The sequence below is a fragment of the Panthera pardus genome, unplaced genomic scaffold, assembly GCF_024362965.1.
Source record: "Panthera pardus isolate Hobbes unplaced genomic scaffold, ASM2436296v1 HiC_scaffold_3, whole genome shotgun sequence".
Taxonomy (NCBI): Eukaryota; Metazoa; Chordata; class Mammalia; order Carnivora; family Felidae; genus Panthera; species Panthera pardus.
In genome coordinates, this window is record NW_026526876.1 from 36,174,140 (window position 1) to 36,190,567 (window position 16,428).

Genomic DNA, 16,428 nt, shown 5'->3' on the forward strand with positions numbered 1-16,428 from the left:
CGACAGGAGTCCTGGGACCAGAGGGGGTCAGGGATTGGCGAGGCTGGAGACCGAGCGGGGAGGGCCTCGTGATGCCCGGGGGAGGGGGCCCGAGGGGTGAAAATTTAAAGGGGTACGTGTGGAGGGAGGAGGGGTGGAGAGAAGGAAGGGGGATGGACGGTGAGGGGAGTGGGGGAGGGGAGTGGTCCATCCGTGGTGGAGGAAGAGGAGAATGCAGGGGACGTGAAGGGGACGGAGAAGTGGGGGGAGCCTCAAAGGCCTCTCTTTCCCCCAGGTCCCAGAATGGGGTGAACACACTTGGACGGTGGTGGTAGGCGCTTTGCGCCAGCCCCCCAGGGAAGGAAGGGGATGAGTGCATTCTGGGGTTGGCTGTGTTGCCAGGATACAAGCCTGTATTCCCCCCGCCCCCCTCACCTCGAGGCCCTAGCCCTGGAGACCTTAGAGCCTAGGCAGCAGTTGCTGAAACTGGGGACCAGCTCCCCGCTCAGCTGGCGGGTAGGGAGGGGCCATAAGAGGGAGTGGCTGGGGGGAGGGGCTATTTGATCTTAAGCCCTCCCCCTGCGGAGGCCAGAGGGCAGGGGAGGGCGCCCCCAGCTGGGGGGAGCATCCGGGGTGAGTGAGGAGGTAGGGACCGCTGGGGGCTGAGGGGCAGAGGGCGGGGCTGGGGAGGGACGCGCCATAGCCCCCCCTCCCCTCCCACGCACCCCCCTGCTACGTCAGAAGCTCCCGGGCCAGCTCCGAGTCCTGTCGGTGGGGGCAGCAGGATGCTGGTGGAAGCAGAGGGGGCCGGCCGGGTGCCTCCGCAGCTCGGCTGGCAGGGCCCGGCGGGGCGTGTGCGGCTGCTAGTGCTAGCCCCCCCGCCCCACCCCTCCCCATGCAGCCCTGGCAGTGCCTCCGGCGCTTTGCCCTGGCCTGGTGGGAGAGGACAGCCGAGGGCAGCGCGCGATCTCCCAGGGAGGAGGCCGGACCGAGGGACCCTGGGGGCCGAGGGGAGCCAGGTGAGCAGGAACAGGGATTGTGCAAGGAGGAGATCCCTGACTGTTTTTCCCCTCTCTCCAAATACTATGGAAGCAGGAGGTCCTGCAGCCCCCAACTTTAAGGGAAGTGTTTTTCCCCAGTGGCGGGGAGGGGGGGGGGCACCTGACTGAGGCGTTTCAGGAGATGTTGGAGCTACGGTTGTTTGGGGGGAAGGGGAAACAGATGAGGATTGGCGGTGGGGGATAGCTGACCAGACTTCAGGCTTGTGGGTCTGAATGTTGCTTGGTGGGGGGTTTGAGCACTTTGCGGGGTAGGATACCTTATTCCGGACTCTGGCTATCTTAGTCTGGGTGACCTTGAGCCTATTGTTTTGCTGTCTAACTTCGTGCCTCAGTTTCTCTCATTCCCGTCCCTATCCTTCTTGCTGGTTTTAAAGAATGGATGATGCATTTGGTGGAGACTGTCACTATGAAAATGTGAGGCTCTGTCATTATTGGTGGCAGCTGTCATGGTGGGGTGGTTTTTCTGGCGTGGTTAGGCGTGTGTATGTATGTGGGGGGCAGTTTGGGTTTATGCGTGGGGGGGTTGCTGGTTCTGGTTGGTGTTGGGGCCACTGTGAGCAAGTGTCAAGGCCTGGCATTCACACAGGAAGGAGGACTCCAGGGGAGCTAAGAGTTGTTGGGCTAGAGACTTAGCTGGTGGCCTGGTGTAGAAGTAGGGCTTGGGGGTGAGGGCTCTGGGCGTAAGGGGAGGGGGTCGCGAGAATAAGACCCCCCCCTCCACCCAGATTGCCTGGCACCCAGACACCATTGGCAGCGAGTGCAAAGGCTTTGCCCTGGCTTCTTGCCACCATGCCTTGGGGACAAGAGGGTCTTTGTCCAGTGCCCCCCCCAACCCCCACCCCGTTCCTTCCGCCCTTACCATGATGGCTGATTCTCTGTGATGACCCTCAGGGCTCAGATGGAGACGAGGGTCCCCCATGTGCTCTGGGGATCTGGAAGAAGCAACTGTGGTCCTTGGGCAGTGCCGAGTGGAGAAGGGGGAACTCTCCTAGGGGAAGGATCCCTGGGAATGAGCCATCGGGAGCCCTGCCTCCACCTCAGGCCTTCTGCTTGCCTCCTTGCTTAATGGGGGGAGGGTCGGGTGGAGGGGGGAAGGACTCTGGGGTCTTCATGGTCTGATTCCTGCCGGGCTCCAGGTTTCTCAGAGATGTACAAGGTGCAGCATTGGGTGCTGGGATGCAGAGCCTTAGATGCTCTCTCTTTCACTCTTTGGCCAAGGACCCACCCTGGAAAAAGGGTTTAATTAGAACCATTGATTCCTTCTTTGGCTGCGGGCATTGATCTCAATGGTGTGGTCAGAGCTGGGGGTGGGGGGTGGCATGGCTGCTGTCTGCCCGGTGCCAACTGGGCTCTCTCTGACAAAACCTAAGCTTAGGAGGGAGGGGGCTGGGCCCTTTAAAGCAGCGGGTCTATTTGAGCCCCACCCCCACCCCAGGTCAGGTCTTTGGGGGAAGAAGGGTGCTGGGGTTGAGGATTTGAACAGAGGGAGGGGTGTCTGGGGCTCAGGATCATCCTGAGTGGTGGGCCTGGGGCTCTGGAATGGATGGGCAGCTGTGGGTGGGTGGGATCCTGTGAAGGGGAGTCAGGAGATGACAGGGGGCCTGTGGGCACTGGGCAGGCAGAGAGTTCAGGGGAAAGACCTAGGGCTTGCCATGAAAGCTTCTCTTTCGAGGAATCCCAAGCACTTATCTCCTTCAGCCCTGGCAAGGAGATCCAATTTCTTCTTTTACTTGTGTCCTCAAGGCACAGAGAGGGACAGGGACTGCCTCGGAGGCCCAGCAGGCCTGGGTGTGGCCTTTGAGCCTGGCTTCCTGACCGAGTGGCCCCTGCCTAGGCACAGAGAGCTGAGGGTGAGGCTTCTGGCAGCCTCGAGTCTGGTCTCTGGACTTGGTGGGAGGTGGGGGACAGCTTGTGCCCCCCAAGCCCCCGGCGGCCTGCCGTGGGTGGGCTGGTGCAGGTGCAGGCTTCAATGAGCCACTCAGATGCTCTTTGAAGAATCCCTTGTTGGCTTCCTAGGGCCCATTCGAGCAAAGATAATAAAAATCTGGCCGTCAGCGGGTTTGAGGGCTGCACTCGCTTCCCCTTCTTTCATTCCCAGCTCTGAAAAGCAGAGATGAAGGCTTTGGATTTGGCTGCTGCCCCGAGGGAGAGAGGGAGGGAGGGAGGGAGGGAGGGAGGCAGAGGAGGAGGGACTGATTTCCTGGCAGCCCCTGGAATCGCTGGGGAGGTGGGCAGAGGGGCAGGGGCCTGGTCCCCAACTCCTGCCAGACAGCCTCCAGGCCTCGATGGGGCTCCTATGCCTGATACCCAGGCCTCAGCTTTGTCCTTCAGTCCCAGAGGCCGGGAGCCCTCCCTCTCTGCTCCGCCGCTCCCACCATCCCCACCCTCCCCTCTCCGCTCTGCCCTTCAGTCTGCCCCCCTTCCTCCCCTGCCTCCCCTCTCTCTACCCCTCAGTTTCTCCTGCTCTGCACTTCACTCTCTCTCCCCACCTTGTCTTCTCTTTCCTCACTCTGTCTGCCCCCTCCCATCTGTTTGCCTTCCTCCCCCCAGCATTGGTCCTGCTTTCTAGGACTGTCTGGAAGGTTGAGAAGCCAAGTTGGGGGTGGGGTGGGGTGGAGGGCAGCCGCAGCCATTGGAGGGACAGGCCTGGGTTGACTATTATGGTCTGTCAGGTGCCATAGTTATCAGAGTCCGAGCGGAAGGGGCTGCTGAGCACTTAGAGATGTGTGTGTAGTGAAGGGCGCTGTCCCCCTCCCCGCACCACAGCGGGCACCTTGCCCTGACACTGGGCTTCAGACACTCCAGTTCTCCTGCCGCCTTCTGCTGCTTGGCTGCCGGAAACCAGCGCTTCTGGCTTCAGGCCCCTCTGCCCCTCGAGCCACACGCGGCCCCAGGCATTGCTGCCGCCCTTGTCCACTCTTCCCTTCACTGCCACCACCGTTTCCAGGCTCAGAGGTGGGAAGGGAAGGTTCTGAGAAGCCCTTCGCCCTATCCCCGCCCCTCACCCCCAGTCTCTGGTAGGCCTTCCTGGAGCCCCATTTAGGCCCTGTGCCCTCTTTGTCATCTTGTCCACCTCCCATATGAAGGACAAGACCCTCCGGAAAGAGCACTAGACTCTGAGTAAAGACACCTCGTTCCCATTCTTCCTCGGCACCCAAATGTCCCAGTGACCTTGAGCAAGTCCCTGCCTGGTGCGGGCCGCTTTCCTCACCTGTGAAATGAGGGGGCGTGGGCTGGATCATCTCCAAGGTCTCTTCTGACATTCCGTGGATGTTGTGTCTCTCTTCTGGGTGATTTGCATATGCTTTGCATATATTAATGGTGCCTGCTTGAAGGGGGAAGGTGCCACCCACAAGGACCAGAGTCCCACCCACCATTCCCACTTCCCTTGCCCATTGGTCCATGCTTTTACTGCTAGAATCTCCCAGGGGATGGAAGCTGAGGCCTGAGCATTCCCCGGGGAGGTGGGTCTGGGCCCTCAGCTCCAGACATGCCCAAGGTAGGATGGGGGGTAGCCCTAATGGAGGGGATCCCTACCCTCATCACTCCTGCTACCAAAGGCCCAAACAGGGAAGCCAAGGGCTGTGTGACTTTATCACAGTTGCCTGTGGCTACCGTGGGGTGTGTGAAACCCCACTGAAGCTGGCTTGGGGGCCTCCCTTCTCCATTCTCAGGGCCTGAGCACCCGCTAGATGCTAAGGCGCTTAGCTGGGTGTACGAATTCCTCCTCTCGCTTCAGCTACCATCCACAGCCCAGGGCTGGTCATTCCGTCTTGTACTCCTGCCCACTTCTGCTCAGGCCCCTGGGCTCTGGGTATGTGTGGGTTGGAACTTGGATCTGAGAGCTGGTCACTGAGGGAGCACTAGTTCATTGCATATCTGGGCCCTGCCTAGTTACCACACCAAAGGTGAAGCCCCGTGCTCCCTATAAGGGTCACAGATGTCATCAGGGAGAGAGAATCTGCTGCCCCGGGTTCTGTCCCCACCTCCATCAGCCCAGCAGCTCTCTTGAGGACTGCCCCCAGGGCCGTCTCCCCTGCCACTTGGCCTGTGCCCTGTGTCTGGTGTGGGCCAGTGTCATGGGTCCCAGCCTCCAGTCCTGCTTCTGTTGCTCTGCCCCCTAAAATGCCCATCACCTGGGGCAAGACTGGGGTAAAAATTGGCAGCCTGGAGAAGTGCCAGGTGACCGAGTAAGGGTGACCGAGTAAGGGTGAGGACATCTGAAGACAGAGCAAAGATGCGCCCCACCGCCAAGGAGGACTGAGCCAGAGGAAATGGAGCAAGAGGGATCAAGGTTAGATTTAGTCTTAGCGAGAGGCCGTCCCAGGGGGCAGATTAGTTTCTGACCATGGGATTGCTGGGAAGATTAAGTGAAATCGTAGATGAAAATGTCCAACACATAGCCCGATACGTATTAAACACTCAGTAAATGGCGTGGGGGGAGAGAACAGATGTTTCTGAAACCGGCAAAGACCCTCCCCTAACCTTGAGACTCAGGCTTTTGTAGGGGATGAGGAGTTGGAGGGACCGTTCCCAGAAGAGCTGTTTCTCCCACACTCGGGCTCCTTTTCCACCAACGCACCCCTCCTGCCTCATGCATGCCCTGGGCTCAGGGCCCAGCCACCCTGGCATACCCTGGCCTCATCCTCTCTGCCGCAGGTGGGCAAACAGAAGGGTTTGAGGGCGAGAAAAATGTACTTCTACCCTTCCCCCAATCTTTGCCCAGGACAGCTTGAAAGGAAACAGGCCCACGCTGTAGTAGGAGGAATAGAGGTTAGATAGGAAAGAAAACCTCCCAGAGTGTGAAGGGGGGGCGGTACTGTAAGGTAGGGAGCTCCCGTGGTGTAGTGGTGTTTTGCATCTTTGACCGCAGTGATAGGTGTGTGTGAGCATGAGTGGGCTGATGTCGTACCTAGGGGCAGGGGACTGGTTGGCATGACCTTTGAGATGACCTTTGGGCCATCCTGAGGAGCTTGATGGATCCAGTTTAACCTCCTGTGGCTCTTGTGGTTGGCAAAGTACAGGGGTCCATGATGGAGAGGGGTCCAGACCTGCTGGGGAGGAGAAGGGGACAGGGTAGTCACTCTTTAATCCCCTGGGGCAGAGAGGTGACGGGCTGTGTAAACAGCAAACATTGGACCAGTATCAGGTTGCCTGCCTTCCCTGCTGCTGTGTGACGTTAGGCGAGTTAGTTGCCCACTCTGGTCTTCAGTGTCCTTGGTATGGGAAGAGAGGGTGGAACCAGAGAATCTCTAAGGTCTCTTCCAGCTGTCACAAGTTCTAGCTACTTCCTCTCCCCTGAGATAATACATGCCTCGCCACAGAGAGGGTGGGAAGAATATTTCTGAGCTCCAGCGAAACCGGGTAAAATGGAGATTTGGCCCAGGAGAGCATTGGCACAAGCGCTTGAGCGCGGGCACACCCCCACCCCCCTTGCAAACAGTCCCTCATTCTCCAAAGGCACATTGTGCCTAAGTCTACCCTCTCAGCCCGGCGGATGGATAAGGGAGCGGCTAGAAGATTCAGCCATCTGAGTCATAAACTCAGTTTTCTGCTCATCCCAGCAGAACTCATTCCATTCCATTCGGAGACTCGAATCCAGTCCGGATTTTCCTTCGCAGAGGCCCTACCCGCGGGTGGCTCCTCTCCCCCACAGCCTTTTTCTGGTTCCGGGTGGCCTCCGCCACCTGGCCCAGTTGACTGCATGTCCCGGTATGGAGTCACGGAAGACCGGGAGGGAGTTGGGTTCCCCCCCCCCCCCCCCCCCCCCGCAAGCCTGCCTGCCTCACCTCTGCAAACATCCTCAACCCAGCACACCGGCTTCTTTTCCGCCCCAGCTACAGAGCTTGCTGGAGCCCTCAGACCCAGAGACCCCAACCGAGAAGTCCAGACCCAGAGACCCCTGTGGAGACGCCCTAGCTAGAGCTGTTTGTGCCAAGCAGGCTCCCCACACCCCCAGGGCCTGTGATAATTGCAGACACAGCGGGCATCTGTGGCGTCACCCTAGGCCCCAGCGTCTGCCTCATTGGGGAAGAATTAATGATTCCATCTCATTGGGAAGGCATTCCACGGCTCACTGAAGCCTTTTCAGAGGAAGACTCAGCGCTCTGCCTACTCCCCTGGGCTGTCCCCTGCCCACTTCGCTCCCCCCCCCCACTCCTGCTTCCTCCCCCCCAGGGCTAGGCTGGCCTGATGAGTCCCCATTCCCGTCCCAGCCACTTTGTAAGTAAAACTTAGGGCTCTGCGGAAAAGTGAGGGCCTTTAGGACTGACATAGACTCTCACCTTGCCAGCCCCCTGACTTTCAAGACTCTCCCTAACGTGGGTGCTCAGGGGATTTCTGGAAGTTAAAAGAAGGCTAAGGGGTGAAAGGCTCCCTGGAGTCTCTTCCGTGGGGGAGGAGGGAGAGCAGGAAAGGGGCCCCTGGAGGGCCAGAAGTCACTTAAAGATGAAGCCCAAGAGATCCTGATCCAGCTCCTGTGGAACCCAACAGCTCACCCCCCCTCCCCTGGTCCCTCCCTGACCGCTCTGCAGCCTGGAGTTAGAATCTTCTGCCTCCTAGGATGGCAGGAAGAGGACGAGGCAGGAAGAGACTGGAGCAAAGCCTTCTCTTCCACTTGTCCTTAAGAAATAACTTATACTGGAGCATGGCATGGAAGGAGGGGAGACGGCCAAAGCCTGAGGAGGACAGAAGGGAGCCAGCTTGGCTCAGGGGTCAAGAGCTCAGGCTCTAGAGTCAGACCCATGTGTGTGGTTTGGGACAAGTCATTTTGCCTCTGAAGCTCACTTTTCTTTCCTCATCTGTAAATTGAGGCCGATGACAGTGGTTTCCTCACAGGGTGGGGACCAGGATTAAATGAAGTAATTTAGGTAGCCTTCCTAGCACATTGTAAACCTTCACCAAATAGTAATTTCTTTGTCTTCATATTCCTCGAGTCCAAGGGGGACTTCTCTTCCTGGAGGAAGGGGCGTACATGAGAAAACCTCTTTAGTTTTTTTCTAAAACCCAGATCCTCACCTCAGCTTATCTGGGACTGGGTCCCCGGAGCTGCCACTCAAGGCTGGTGGTGGGAAGGAAGATAGGCCTCCTGGGTCTTCACTCCCCTGCCCCACCCTGCTCCCTCTGTCCATCCGTCCCTTCCACGCGCGACCCCCCACCCCCACCCCACTGCCTTGTCCAGGAAGCCCTCTGGGGCTAGATCCCTACGCGAACATTCTTGATTTCTTCCCTCAGTCAATGTCCCAGCATCTGGGTCCAACAGCTGTTTCTCCCTGGGATGCCTGCGTCTTGGGTAATCGGTGGGAAAATTGGAACCATGAGATTGGCAGGGGGCTCTGAGCACTCTTGCAGCCAGACGTGATGCGGGTATGGATGGGTCTGAGCCAGCCAAGGGAAGGCTGTGCCCGAGAGGGTGCCCGGCCGCAGTGTCTTGGGGAGGGGGGCGGTCTGAATGCCACGTGCCCCAGGAGGAAAGGCAATAGACAGGTATTAGAGCAGGAGGGGAATAGGGTGCCGTTAGGAGGGTGCAGGATGGGAGGGCCGCAGCCGCGAGGGACCGCTAGGAGAGGGCCTGCACCCTGGGTGTTGGGTGGGTGTGGAGGTAGGAGTTAGGTGTAGAGCTTCAGGCAGTTTGAAGCAGGGGTGCCATTCCCCGCCGCACAGCCCTCAGCAGAGTGCGAGTGTGTGAGTGCTTGTTGGGTGTGAAATGCCTCTGTTTCCTCCTTTGCAGGCAGAGGAGGGAGCCCTTCCTCAGGGTTAGGGGGTGAGTGGAGCAGATGGGGGTCTCGGGCTGAGAGAGGGCTGTCAGCAGGGCAATGACGGCAGGCCCCTCTGACTGTGAACCCACCAGCCTTCCAACCGGGGGTGACCTTGGTGGGGAGACACAGATGGGCGCTCCAAGGTGCTGTCATGGGGATCTTATGTGGGCACTCCAGGAAAAAGCCTGCCTCTGCTTCTGGGAGGAGAACCAGGCCTGGCTTGTTGGTTGTCTGTCCTGGGGCCCTCCTTCTGAGGACCTCATGTTTTCCGTGTTGTCCTGCTGTCTGTCCTCTTGTCTGTCTCCCACCAGTGTCTCTGCCCCTTCAGCCCCTGCTCTTCCTGCAACACCCAATCTCTATCCCGCCTGCCCCCCGGCCCCCAGTGACCCCTAAAGGCACAGCTCCTAAGGCTGTGCCTTGCCCTGTCCCTGCCCCCCTCCACCCCCATGGCCCAAGGCCCCTGCCCCGGCCCATCCCATGTTGGGAGCCCCACCCTGGGCCCCTTGCTCTCTCCAACTCCTCCCCTCTGGCTCTGGGCATTCATTCACGACTTTCCTCCTTTCCTGTCCCTCACCCAGGGCTCCAGCGTGCAGCGGGAGGGAAGGCTCCAGGACTCTGTTCCCTCTGTTTAAAGTCTCCAGGTTGGTAAGCCAGGAGGGAGGCCTCCCCCCACCATCCTGCCTCCCACTGCTCCTTAGCCAAATGCCTCTCCCCAGCCTAGAGGGCCAGAAATGGGGGAGGGGGGGCTATCCCTGATGGGCCCAGGCCTTTGCCAGGGGAGGGGGCCGCAGAGACGTGACTCTGGGGAGGGCAACTTGCCTGGCAGAGGATATGTCTATGTGTGCATGTGAGTTAGTGCGTGTGTATGCATGTACATTATGTGCTGGCTGCAAAGCCTCCGTACAGTTGGGGCTGGGAAGGGGGGAGGAGGCAGGAACCCTTTGCTGAGGGGACTGGTGGCCTGGGGAGAGGGATTCAGGAGCAGGGGGGCCCTTCTTATGGAGGGAAGCCCGTGTTCCAGCAAAGGCCAGAGGGTGGGAGATGGGACACGGGACCATACACTGCCTCAATACAAGTCTATTTGGTTTAGAGGCACTTGGAAACCTGTGATCTTATTTCAACCATTCAATTACTCATTCATTTGTTCATTCATTCATTCATTCCTTAAATAAAGATTTATTGAATACCTTCTCTGTGCCAGGCACTGGGCTAAGCTCTGAGTCCAGCAGTGAGCAAGACAGATAAGAGTTCTTTCATTGCTTAAGTGGTGAGCAAATAGAGGTTAAGGAGTTGGCTGAATTCACTGGCTGTGGAGACTGGGGCTATGGCTCGGCCAGCTGACTGTGGAGTACCTGCCCCCGCTCCAGAACTGTGACTCTGTGTCCCTGTCCACCCCGGCTCCCCTGCTGGCAGCTGCTCTGTACTTTATGGCCCTGTAGATGTCCCTTGACCTGATGCCGCCCCTCACATAGTGTGCCCCCCACCAAGTAAGCAATGATTGAGGCCTCAAGTCCCTGGGGAAGCTGGAGACTGTGGGCAGCATTGCCCGGCCAGTGCTGAGGTCACTTCAGAGGGCCTCAGGGAGCCGACCCCCTACTTCTGTCCCCAAGACCAGGAGACTGGAGCACTGGACTTGAGAGACAGCCTGACCTGGATTCAAATCCTCACTTAAGCCATTTAATTCCTACCTGTGTGGCCCTGGGCAAGCCACTTTCCCTCTCTGAGCCTCAGTGTTCCTGCCTGTAAAATGGCAGGGTTGTTGAGATTACAGGAAAAACAGCAGCTGGTCCAGGGCCTGGCCTAGAGCAAGGGCTACCCCATTGCTGGTTCCCTTTCTGCCCGCACCCCCTCCCACCCTGGGGTCGGGCAGCCTGTAACCCGTTATTGTCTGGCTGCTGCCCTGTCCCCCCCACCTTAGGAGAGGGGCTGCAGGATCTCCATCCTGGCTGTTTGCAGACTCAAGTCCTCCAGTGCTTCTCCATCTCTCTGAAGGATGCTTCAGCCTCAATCTGGGCGGGCAGCTGGGGGAGGCAGCTCTCCTTGCCACTGTGGCTGCTGCCGCCGCCGCCTTGATGGCTTTTTAATAACTTTGCTCGGAGACAATCTGCAGAGCGCTCGTTTGTCTGCCTCTTAATTAAAATTACCGTTTTCCTAAAAGAGCAACGAGGCTGCTCCCCTCCCTCCCCAACCCGTGGCCGCTGCCTGAAGGAGGCAGGAGCGACTCTGAGACTGCAGCCCTTCTCCTCCGCCCCCGTCCTGGTCACATGGGCCGACCGCCCCTTCCCCACACCCACAGCAGAGGGGCTGAGGCTCAGCTTTCCTGGTGGGCTTGGGGGTAAGGAACCAGAGCCTGAATGCGCTCCTCTCTCACCCACCCTTTTCTGGAATACTCCCAGAGACGGGGGGAGCTCAATCCCTTCCAAGACTTACTTCCCCCATCCACCCTGTCCTACCTGCCCATCCAGACTGGACTAAACGGAGGTGGGTTTTGGCCAAGCGTGTGGAAGATTATTAGAATGCATGGGGTTGGGGGCGGGGGGTGGTGGGAGGCACCCGTGGAGGTGGACACGGTGGGGTCAGCGCTTTGCCATCGACTCTGTTGACCTCTGAGATCCCTTTGTGGGCTCCGAGTCGACAAGGGAGCGGAGGCCTGGCCAGGCGGGGGCTCATTTAGTCCTTGCTGAATTGGGGGGTAAAATCATCCCTGGCAATAATGAAAATACTAAGGACCAATATTTATTGAATGTTTACTTGATAACACGTGGGCCATATGCTGGGCGAAGCTCAGTGCGGGTGTTAGCTCATTTTACCCTCACGGCTGGCCTGTGGCCTCCAGGCTATTGTCTCTGTGTTGCAGGGGGAGGAGACAGACCAGAGAGGTTAAATAACATGCCCCGGGTCACACAGATAATCCATTATGGCAGCCTTGGGCCTCCTCCCCCTCCTTCCATTTTACTTGCCACCCGAAGCCCTTCTTAAGGTCTAGCCTCAGTCTCTCATGTGAGCAGGATTCTTCCTCAGTTCAGGCCACTGAGAACTGACTCTGAGGTTCATCCCCACCTTTCTCGTCCCACCCCATTCCTGGCTCCACCCTGGGGCGTCCTGGGGGGGGGGGGGGCTCCGGACCCTGGAGTGGAGGAAGGTGGGGGGAGGGAGACTAGAAGTTAGAGCCTTCCCGTTTCCAGACCTCCTTTCCTCGGGCACAGTTCCTCTCCACGTGGGGAAAAGGCCATGGGGCCAGGGAAGAAGTGACTCAGTGACTCAGTTGTGACCAAGCAGATGCTGCTTGGTTGCGAGACCAGGGGAGGTGGCCTGCCACTGCAGTTTCACAGGTGAGGCCCACCTGATAAACCATTCCGGAGGAGTGGGACGCGCCTGGGGTCTGGAGAGCCAACACCAGGGAGAACCTTCTTGATGTCTGTGTCTCCATCAGTTCCCATTAGGCCCGGCCCATCTCCTCTGTGAACCTTTGCTTCTGTGACTCCTCTTCCAGGAAGAACCACCCCCCTTTGTCACCTCCTCTTCTGCTCCTCCCTGACCACCTCCAGGCCTGCCCCACTGAACTCCCTGTCACATCCTTTATGGTGGAACCGACTAGGGCACTTTTACTCTGGTGGGGGGCGGGTGGAGTTACCGGAGGGCCTTCAGGGGCAGGAAACGAGTGAGGCGGTGGGTGAGGACAATGGGGAGCAGGTGCATGTACATCTTAAAGACATCAGAGAAACGAAACACCACCGCCAGCCAAACAACATACCCGTGCCCCAGTGTGGCCCCAGTGTGATCCTCACTAAACTGATTCATTTGTTACAGTTCCACACAGAGTGGATGTGTACCAATCGTTTGTTGAGTGAATACGTGATCGCACATGTAGCTAGGCGTGGTGCTAGATACTTTACATAGTTCATTCTTCCCGTCTTCCCAGGGTAGGCACTGTTTCCCCCATTTCGCCATCGGGGAAACTGACATCCAGAGAAATAAAATGACTTATTCGAGATCACGCGTAGGTGAAAGGGCCTGGGCAAGATTTGAGCCTTGGCTGGCTGTGTCATTCCTGTTCTGTTTGGTCGTGGGCATGCGTGTGTGTGACACGTTGATGCATGCATTCAGCACCTGCCCTGGGTAACAGGGAGCACTTGTGTGGCCAATGGCCACCTGGTCGCCAGCCCTAAGTGCCTTGCGGAGAGGTAGGGTTGAAGGAGGTGAGGGCTGCAGAGGCAGGGAGGGAGCGGGTGCCCCTCACCCCAGCACACCCCTCCTCCCTTAGCTTCCGGTCCCATCCCAGAAGCCCGGGGATGGTGGCGTGGTGACAGGTGCCGAGCTGCAGAGATGACAGCAGTGCTGATTCCCCCATAATTACTGTCTGATGAGACGCCAGAATTAGCCACCGCACGAGCATGGGATGCAGATATGGGGCACGGTGCGGGGAAGCAGCTGGGGGTGAGGGAGGCTCTCCCTCCAAGCCTAGGACCCTCCAGCAATAGGGCAGGGACGGCACCCCGCCGGGTGGAGGAAAGGGGGAAGGAAAGGAGGAAGTAGAATAGAAAGGAGGAAGCACTGTGTGGTTAATATGCATCAGATATTACTATGTGGGCTGTGGTTTTCCAGTCCTCAAAGTGGCTAGGCATGCCCCTGAGATGGCTGGCTGCCGGACAGGGCACCAAGGGCCTCAGGCCACTAAGCAGAGACTCACGGGCAGAGCAGGCTGCCCACTGAGTACATCATTTGGTGCCTGGAGCTTGGATCTGACTTGCTGGGGTTGTGCGGGATATAGTTGCCGGGAAGGGGCTAAGCCCCAGAGCAGACTCCTTGAGTCACATGAGCCAGGCCAGGCACCAGAGGACAGATGGAAGTGCCTGGAAGGGGCAGGCAGGTTCAGCTGACCTTGCCAGAAGAGTCATTCATTCCAGGGAGGAGGAGTCAAGTTGGCCCCCAAAGTTGGAGGTCAGGGCAGGCCTGAGAGTTAGTTGCAAGAGGTAAGGGAGGTAAGGGCAGGGCTGGGGATGTCCTAGGCACTTGTTACCCCGGCGTACGTGCCGGGTGGCAGGAGGAGGGCTGGTGAGGGCAGAAGCAGAGAGGGGTCATCTGGGCTGCTTGGACCTCATCGCACCACTGGAGCAGTTTTGAAGACCACCAACTAAGAGGGCTGGTGGCAACAGGGGGCTCGCCCAACAGACGGCAGTGCAGTTGGTTGGGGGTGGGGGAATGAAACCAGGCCGCAGAAGGAAGGACCTGAGGCGTTGGGCTCAGAAGAGGAGATTCAGATTCCAAAACCTTCCTCCTGCTCTGAAGGGAGAGGTCAGGACCCGTCCCCGGGCCCCTCTGAGGGCTGTGGGCACAGGCTCTGGCTCATTTCAGGGCAGGAGGAACCCCGCACGATGATTGACCACTTGGATGTAATGAGCTCTCCATTCCTGGGGGAATCCAAGCCCTGGCTGGATGGCGTTCCTGAAGTAGGGAGAGCTTACAGTTCTCCTGTGGCAGGGGGCAGGAGGCCTCTGTAGTCACCTAAGGTGTGAGAAGGGGATTGAGGGAAGGTAGGAGGGTGAGAAGGTGGAAGTCTGTGGAACATTCTGCCCAGACTGAGCATCTGTGGCCCTGGAACAGCTCTGCTCCCTGCCCTGCCTCCAGCTGTCCCAGCTCCGCTCTGGGGAGAGCCTCCTTGGATCTTCCGGTGTGTGTGTGTGGGGGGGGGGCAGGGTGTACAGGACACAACAGGGGGCTGGGGCTGGGCTGAGAACCCCCCCCCCAGCTGAAATGAGTCTCCTCTCCTTGTCAGTTCTGATCCTGGACGAGGTACTCATCCTGCACCCCCTTTTCCTCCCCTGTAAAGTGAGAGAGAGCAACCCCACAAGGGGACCCTGAGAACCGAGCGAGCAGAGGCCACAGAGCCCCGGCAGACTGTCCTGGGTGTGCGGGGTTGTTGGGGTGGGGGGGCAGTGTCACTCAGGCCGGTCCGCGCCTCCCACAGCACCCAGATGGATGGGTGGTTTACTTGAGAAGAGACGGTTGGAATCTTCGAGTCCTGCAGGTGGAAGCGGAGGCTGCTTATTGCTTCCTTCTCCCGGATGGGCTCTGGTGGGAGGGTTCAGGTAAGACAACAGGGACAACTTCTGAAAGATGCCCCTGGCATCTGAGCAGGCTTCCCAAGTCAGGCAGGAAATCTGAGTTTCCTGCCTTCTCCCGGCCTCCGCCCTCCAGAGTCTCTCTGGGTCCTAACCTGGTGTGCCCAGGGAGAGGAATGACAGGGGCGCAGATCTGACAGTTTGTTCTCTCTTGGCTTGCAAGGCAGTGGAGGAGTTAACCCACGAGGTGAGGGCTGAGTCTTGGAGGCCAGCGGCCTGTCCTGCACGCTTTGGCAGCCGGTGGAAGCAGTCGAAGGCACACAGGCCCCTCACCCTGGCGGAGGAGGCTGAGCACCTCTAGAGGTAGAATAAAGGCTAAGCGTGTCCAGTCCTTGGCCTTGGCTCGTTGGCTAAACAACGGTCAGGGTGGAGCGGCCTTGAGGTCAGTGGACCCATCCCTCTATTTCAAGAAGGAATGTAAACACCTCAGCGAGGAAACCCTGAACTTGGCAAAGTAGGAGAGGGGCCGAGGACGTAGCTTCCCTGTGAAGCTTTGGCTGGATTCAGGTTAGGCAAACGGGGTCCCCACTGTCTCGTACTCCAAGCTGGAGCTGGATTGACCCGGCACTCGAGGGAGCCCCCAGATGCACTGGAACCTCTCAGAGAGGGTCTTTTTTTTTTTTTTTTTTTTTAATGTTTGTTTATTTTCGAGACAGCGCAAGCGGGAGAGAGGCAGGGAGAGGGAGACTGAGGATCTGATGCAGGCTCTGTGCTGACAGGCTGACAGCAGGGAGCCCGACGCGGGGCTCGAACTCACGAACCGTGAAGTCATGACCTGAGCCAAAGTCGGTCGCTCAACCGACTGAGCCACCCGGGTGCCCCGTGGAGGGGGTCTTAAATGTACGCGACGTGTATGCATGGGCACAGCGTGCTGTCTTGTCCCCGTGGCACCTGAGAGGGCGGAATGGGGATCCAGGGTGGCGTCTGGGTGGTGGCTCCAGGCCTGGCTGGGCCTGGGTGGACCCCTCTGTGTGTAGATGCCTGTGGGGGGTGCGGGCGAGGCAGTTTGTGACTGGGTATGGGTTGGTGAGCACGTACTGGGCAGTGGGCGGGCACCACGGTGCACAGGTATGATGGCAGAAGCTGAGCGAGCTGGAAGCACCAGGCCGCTGGCTGTTCCGGTGGCGGCCGAGGGAGCTGTCTGGGTGCTGGCAGCGAAAAGGCCTCCTAGACAGGGGCTGACCCCAAGAAGGATGGTGTCTGTGAGGAGGACATGGAGGGATCTAGCAAGCCTGGGGCTCCTGCCCAGCGTTTACGAGGCCCTCGCTGAGCACTGGGTGTAGGACAGCATTTCCCTGTGGGAAGATGGGAGTGACGGATGGGGCTTCTGTCCCTCACTTCCCACACACTGGGGTCTGTCTCTCCCCCGGGGAACAGGAGGTCTCCTTCTGGGCATGCTCTTGGTCTGAGGCAGCTTTAGGGGCGTGGTCCCTTTGTCCACGCTTGCCGCCCTGGCCACAGCACCCCGAGGCTCGAGTGTCCCTTGGGAGAGCAGGAGCTCTGGCAGCC

At 58.8% G+C, this 16,428-nt stretch overlaps 1 protein-coding gene and 1 long non-coding RNA gene across 6 annotated transcripts in view; one reads left to right on the forward strand and one right to left on the reverse strand.

The window, feature by feature from the left end:
• The window catches only part of SRCIN1 (SRC kinase signaling inhibitor 1), a 67,478-nt gene that overhangs the window by 471 nt on the left and 50,579 nt on the right, over positions 1 to 16,428 (forward strand). For 2 of the 5 annotated variants that reach the window (XM_053892356.1, XM_053892357.1), the window contains exons 1-2: positions 731 to 998; positions 9,376 to 9,438. The exons of 1 other annotated variant lie outside the window; for it this stretch is intronic. In XM_053892356.1, coding sequence (XP_053748331.1) covers positions 875 to 998; positions 9,376 to 9,438 — 187 coding nt within the window. In that variant the 5' untranslated portion in view covers positions 731 to 874. Of the gene's footprint in view, positions 1 to 730; positions 999 to 9,375; positions 9,439 to 16,428 lie in introns of those variants that run through there. 2 more of the 5 variants (XM_053892355.1, XM_019415961.2) reach the window with 2 other exon arrangements.
• LOC109247387 (uncharacterized) lies at positions 2,753 to 4,366 on the reverse strand. The gene is made up of 2 exons (XR_002071716.2): positions 4,252 to 4,366; positions 2,753 to 3,140 (listed from the first exon to the last, which is right to left on the reverse strand). It is a non-coding gene; the product is annotated as an uncharacterized LOC109247387 (long non-coding RNA).